The following is a 5,737-nucleotide window of genomic DNA, read 5'->3' on the forward strand; positions in this document are numbered from 1 at the left end:
TCTAGGAGCAGTTGTTCGTTGCGCAGTGGAGCGCGGCGCATCATCATACGTTTCTTGGAGCCTAGCCTTTGACGGCGACCGCCGAGCCGGTCCGCCTCTCGGCATTGCTCGGTCCACTAACTCGTTACAGTGCCCATTCAGGCTACATTTCTGTATGAAGCACTTAGAACAAATAGACCAGCAGAATGGTTTCTCTCCCGTGTGCGTCCGCTCATGCGTTACGAGGTTAGCATTAAACTTTGACCGGTACGGGCAGTATTGACACAAGTAATCGCCTTCCATTTTCCATCCATTCCTGAGCCATGTAGCTCTTGCTGTCCTCCGAGGGGAAAAACTTCCAGCAGGACCAGAAGGAAATCCATTCACAGCAAGGAGCAGCGAACTCAGCCTCCACGAAGGTTGCTTGCTGTGGGGTTCCTGAGTTGTTATCCCAAAATCTTTGCAAGCCAAAATCCTAATGATACTTCATGCAGGGCATCCTGGCATTGAGAAAAGCAAGACAATTGCCAGAAGCCACGTCTGGTGGCCGGGAATTGATGGAGACATCGCTAAGAGTGTAAAGAGCTGTGAAACCTGCCAAGCTTACCTGCGTGCACCGCAACGCATTCAGCACACGCCATGGCCGTTTCCACGGAGGCCCTGGTCAAGGCTTCACGTTGACTTCGAGGGCCCATTCATGGGTCATACATTCCTGGTCATTGTTGACGCCTATTCAAAGTGGGTCGAAGTTTTTCCAGTGACGTCAACATCAGCGGATGCTGTTATCAATGCTTTGCGAACAACATTTGCGCAGCATGGACTGCCGGATCTCTTAGTTTCCGACAATGGGCCTGCCTTTGCAAGTGAACAGTACTTGGAATTCTTGGCACGTAATGGAATACGTCGCATGCTTGTGCCTCCCTACCATCCAGCTTCGAATGGTGCGGCAGAGCGCGTCGTACAGACTGTCAAGAACAAGATCAAGAAGAGTGGATCTGGATCTTTCCAAACCCAGATTTCGCGGTTCTTATTTCATTACAGAACCACGCCACATGACGTCACAGGCAGAGCACCGTGTGAGATGCTCATGGGAAGGATGTTCAAGACACCTTTGGATGTTCTTCGCCCAAATCTACACACTTCAGTGCTGCTGAGACAGTTGAAGCAGAAACTACAGGCCGATAAAGGGTGCCGTTCTTCTCCATTGCCGAATGTGGGAGACAACGTACTCGCAAAGAACTTTCGTCGAGGGCCACCGTGGGTACCCGCACGTGTCACGAGTATCACAGGTCAGTCAGCAGCTACAGTCTGTCTCAGTGACGGTACTCTCTGGCATAGGCACGGCGACCACCTACGTCCTCAAGTCGAAGAAATCGTTGAGCCAACCACTGAACTATGGAGGCCTGGACCTAATGGAACACAGGGCGTTTCCAGCCACCCATCAACTGAGTGTGACACCAGCTTGGCTGTTTCTGTGGACTCTGACCTCACCGTGAGTGCTACTAGTGGCACAGAAGAGACAACTGTGAACGTGACTGGTGGTACAGAAGAGACTGCTATGAACTCTCCCAAGTCAGCGTGCAGCACGCCTCAGTTGCGAAGAAGCATGAGAAGCTGCAAGCCAGTGCAGCACTACTCTCCATAAAGCTCTTCTTGAACAAACTAATGGGGGAGGACTGTTACAGTTTCGTTTTCATGTTTGTGTTGTGGCGCCACCCGGTGCCGACGGGATAGAACTTGCGAGGCAGCAAGGCAATAAAAAGGACACAGCTCTAGGAGCAGTTGTTCGCTGCGCAGTGGAGCGCGGTGCATCATCGTACGTTTCTTTGAGCCTAGCCGTTGACGGCGACCGCCGAGCCGGTCCGCCTTTCGGCATTGCTCGGTCCACTAACTCGTTACAAGTGGCGACGAGGAGAAAAATTCAAGTTCGTCTTTCCTACGCCCCTTCTGCGCACGTGAGTTCTTCGTTGTTCTGACGAGTTCAACGCGCAAGAATTCCGTCATGCCAATGTTCGGCAACCTCGAAGCGTTCGACGGAGGAGGAGGAGATGCGTGGCCTTGCTACGTTGATCGCCTGAAAGCTTTTTTCATCGCGAATGACATCGCAGAAGCAAAAGAGAAGTCAGTCTTCTTAAGTTGTTGTGGACAGAAAACGTATGCTCTCTTGCGGGATCTCGTGAAGCCCGCCCAACCGCAAGACAAAACCTTGCAAGAAATTCTTTCTGTTCTTGGTGACCATTACTGCCCCAAGCCATCTGCTGTCGAGCAGCGTTTTAGGTTCAACACGAGTGTTCGCGCGGAGGGCGAGTCAGTAACTTTGTGGCGTCGCTCAAAAGCCTCTCTGAACATTGCAACTGCGGAACTGAGCTTAGCAACATGTTGAGGGACCGCATCGTGTGCGGCATCAACGACACAGCCGTGCAGACGAGGCTGCTCGAGAAAGCAGACCTTACGTATGAAGACGCTGTACAAACTGCACTTGCCATGGAAGCTGCGAAGAAAGATGCCGGCGAGATAGCGAGCTCAAGCCGAAGCGCGCTTCCCACTTATCAAGTCGCGGCATCAAAGGGGCGTGTCACATATATGCTACCGCTGTGGTGACGAACACCTCGCGTCCGTGTGCAAGCACATCAGTAGTTCGTGCAATTACTGCAGGAAGCAGGGACACATTGCTCGAGTGTGCAACTCGAAGAAAAAGCACGCTTCGTCACTGAAGGGAAAATTCACAAAGCCACATGCGTCCGCGCCTCCGGCTCGCAAAACTTCGTGTGGAACTCATCCAGTCAACAGTGTTGACAACGACGTTTCTGCCGACGTGTTTGACATGTGGCCAGTCGACACCGTCGCGCCGTCACCACCCTTCACCGTAACAGTCAGCGTTTGCGGTAAGCCGCTCTGTATGGAGCTGGACACCGGTGCGAGCGTTTCTGTCATGGAAAAAAATCGTCTTCAGGAGCTGCTACCGTCAGTACCTGTCATGCCGTCTGATGTACTCCTGCGAAGCTACTCTGGTGAGCTCACACAAGTTCAAGGTAGAGCGGATGTCACACTGCAGTTTCGTGACAGAAAAGCAGTGCTACCTTTATTCCTGACTGGGGAACGTTCACCTACACTTCTGGGCAGGAACTGGATTCGAGAACTGGGCATTGAGATTGCTCGCGTGGAAGCAGGTCATCAAAACTTTGGAAAGGATCTTAAAATAAAAACAGCAAAACTTGAATGCACAATTTACTGAATTCTGCTAAAAAAAAAGCAAATGACTTAGACGGCAGGTAATTCTTCACTTTCTTTGCTGTGGCAGCTGCCAGTAAACACAACTGGCTTAAAGATCGGTAAACAAACCACGAGTTTCTCCCTGAAACTCTCTTTTTTTGTTTCTTGAGATGCGCTGCGTATGATGTAGCGCTCTACTGAGCTGTCTATGTGTTTAAGCAGCAATAACTAACGGGACCCACAGGCCACATGACTAATAAGTTATTGTGGCATGCGAGAACAAGGAACTGAGAACTGCGACCTTGACCGCTGTTAAGGTGCAGGCTGTCTCATACAGAGAGTTGAATTAAAAGAGGCAACCACTGTTGAAAGTGAGAATGCAAATTTCAGTCACAATGACAACATTCTGAAGATTCTCGAAGGTGACTCGGACGCATGTGGTGGGGAACACACCAGTCATCAAAAGCCTAACAGCAGCAGGAAGTATGAACCTTTTGAAGGTAAACTATTGCCTGCCCTTTCTACTGTTCATAGCGTGAAGAAACCACAAAATTTTATGGTTGCATCAAGATTTAAATACCGACAACCTTGCAGAATTCAGCATATTATCACTTTATTAAGGATGCTTAGAAATTGTCTCAATTATCTTTTGAAATAAATTAAATTTTGCAGCAAATAGAATGCTGAGCTTGCTGATAGGTTTGCACCTTGAAATTTAGTGCAACACACGCGATGAGGACAACCTCTCCTTTTGTCTTTTGACATCACCTTGTCTGCTGCACAGCATTTTATGTCTCTCTATCTCTAGGAACATTTGCAAATTCATCCCAGTTTCCTCTGAGAATTTTCAAATCGCACAAAACAAAAGCAATCAATGTATTTTTAACCAAGGAATATAGACAGTAGTCGCCACTGGTGCCATCGCCCCCCAGTTTGAGCTAGGTATCTGCCATCCTTCATGCACCTGCACCCCGGGGCGTCAAGGAGCTTCAAAGTTTTTTGGGACTTGTGAACTTCTACAGGCGTTTTCTACCAAACCTTTCCGGACTTACTTCTCATGAACGAGAAGAAATGGGTGTGGGGAAAAGAGCAAGAAAATACATTCAATGTAGTGAAGCAGTTAATAACATCCGCTGCAGTCCTAGTACATTTCGACCCAGGGAAGCCACTGTGTCTCAGCTGCGATGCCTCACCGTATGGGATCGGCGCAGTTTTGGCACACCGAGAATCTGATGGTCGAGAACTGCCCATTGCTTTTGCCTCCAGATGTTTGTCTCGTGCAGAGCAAAACTACAGCCAACTCGACAAAGAGGCATTAGCCTTTGTATTTGGTGTGGAAAAGTTCCACCAGTACTTGTGGGGCAATCCTTTCACTGCTTATACGGATCACAAGCCTCTACTAGGATTACTGAATGATGACAAACCCATTCCAAGCCGGTCCGCCTCTCGGCATTGCTCGGTCCACTAACTCGTTACAGTGCCCATTCAGGCTACATTTCTGTATGAAGCACTTAGAACAAATAAAGCAGCAGAAAGGTTTCTCTCCCGTGTGCGTCCGCTCATGCGTTACGAGGTTAGCATTAAACTTTGACCGGTACGGGCAGTATTGACACAGGTAATCGCCTTCCATTTTCCACGGTCGGCTTCGACTCGGCCGGTACTCTGCTGGACGATCCACACGGCAGACGGCGGATGAGGATGCAGCAACGATGGACCGATGTGCAACTGCATTAGAAGAAAAGAGGAATGATGGAACATCTGCCTATGGAACTTTCAATGCTCACAGCGGTAGAGCTTAGCCAACTGTTTCTACACATGGGCATTCCTATGTCATTCTATCCTTGCCCATTCGAGAGAAACTTGCCTGGGTCTGTCTGTGGTGTCAGCAAGTCAGCATTGCATGTCCAAAGTGTGACATCTCAAAATATAAGTGCTAGGTTATTCTTGATACCTTAGTAGCAAATATAGAATTGAATTTCAGCAGTTGAATCCGATGCATTAGATCTATTTGCCAAGCGTTAATGGTCCAGTTCTTGTGGGTTTTATGTTCTCAGTGACCGGGGTTGCAAATTGGTATCAACTCGCACAGCACTTCCTTGTGCCCATTTGGTTTCACCCTGCAGCAAGTTATGGCGCCAGAAAAGTGATCACCCACGCTCTTACCAAGAGAAAACAAAAAAGAGTGCACTGTCACTACTTTTCTCCAAAACAAGCAGGCAATGCTAAAATGATTTCAGTTGCAAATCTGAGAAAAACTGAACATGCAAACAGATAAAAAGAGCACTCATAAGCTGCTTTTCTTTTTCGCAGTTTTGACCAATGCCTGCGAAGTATTCCTCAAGCTTAGTTTGTCTAGTTCTATGTAACCAATTTAGGCAAGACTCAAGCCTAAAAACAAGTTCGCTATACCGCTACCTGTCGATGAGTCAGATTTCGAAGCTGGCAAGAGCTAGTTTCTCATATGTCTTCAGTGAATTGCAAGAAAACAGCTTTTGCAAAAATGTGGTAAACGTAAACATGAAAACAGACAAGACTAATGATTATA

At 48.3% G+C, this 5,737-nt stretch overlaps 2 protein-coding genes across 2 annotated transcripts; both read left to right on the forward strand.

The window, feature by feature from the left end:
• The first annotated feature begins 457 nt into the window (after positions 1–457).
• LOC149350207 (uncharacterized) lies at positions 458–1,624 on the forward strand. Its single transcript, XM_089575515.1, has 2 exons — positions 458–869; positions 1,044–1,624. Exons 1-2 carry the CDS (start codon positions 458–460, stop codon positions 1,622–1,624), a joined length of 993 nt encoding a protein of 330 aa, XP_089431641.1.
• Positions 1,625–2,355: 731 nt separating this feature from the next.
• On the forward strand, positions 2,356–3,214 carry LOC149350208 (uncharacterized). The gene is made up of 2 exons (XM_089575516.1): positions 2,356–2,576; positions 2,635–3,214. Exons 1-2 carry the CDS (start codon positions 2,356–2,358, stop codon positions 3,212–3,214), a joined length of 801 nt encoding a protein of 266 aa, XP_089431642.1.
• The last annotated feature ends 2,523 nt before the right edge of the window (positions 3,215–5,737 follow it).

The sequence above is a fragment of the Amblyomma mixtum genome, chromosome 3 (assembly GCF_055824585.1).
Source record: "Amblyomma mixtum isolate Tamu chromosome 3, ASM5582458v1, whole genome shotgun sequence".
Classification (NCBI taxonomy): Eukaryota; Metazoa; Arthropoda; class Arachnida; order Ixodida; family Ixodidae; genus Amblyomma; species Amblyomma mixtum.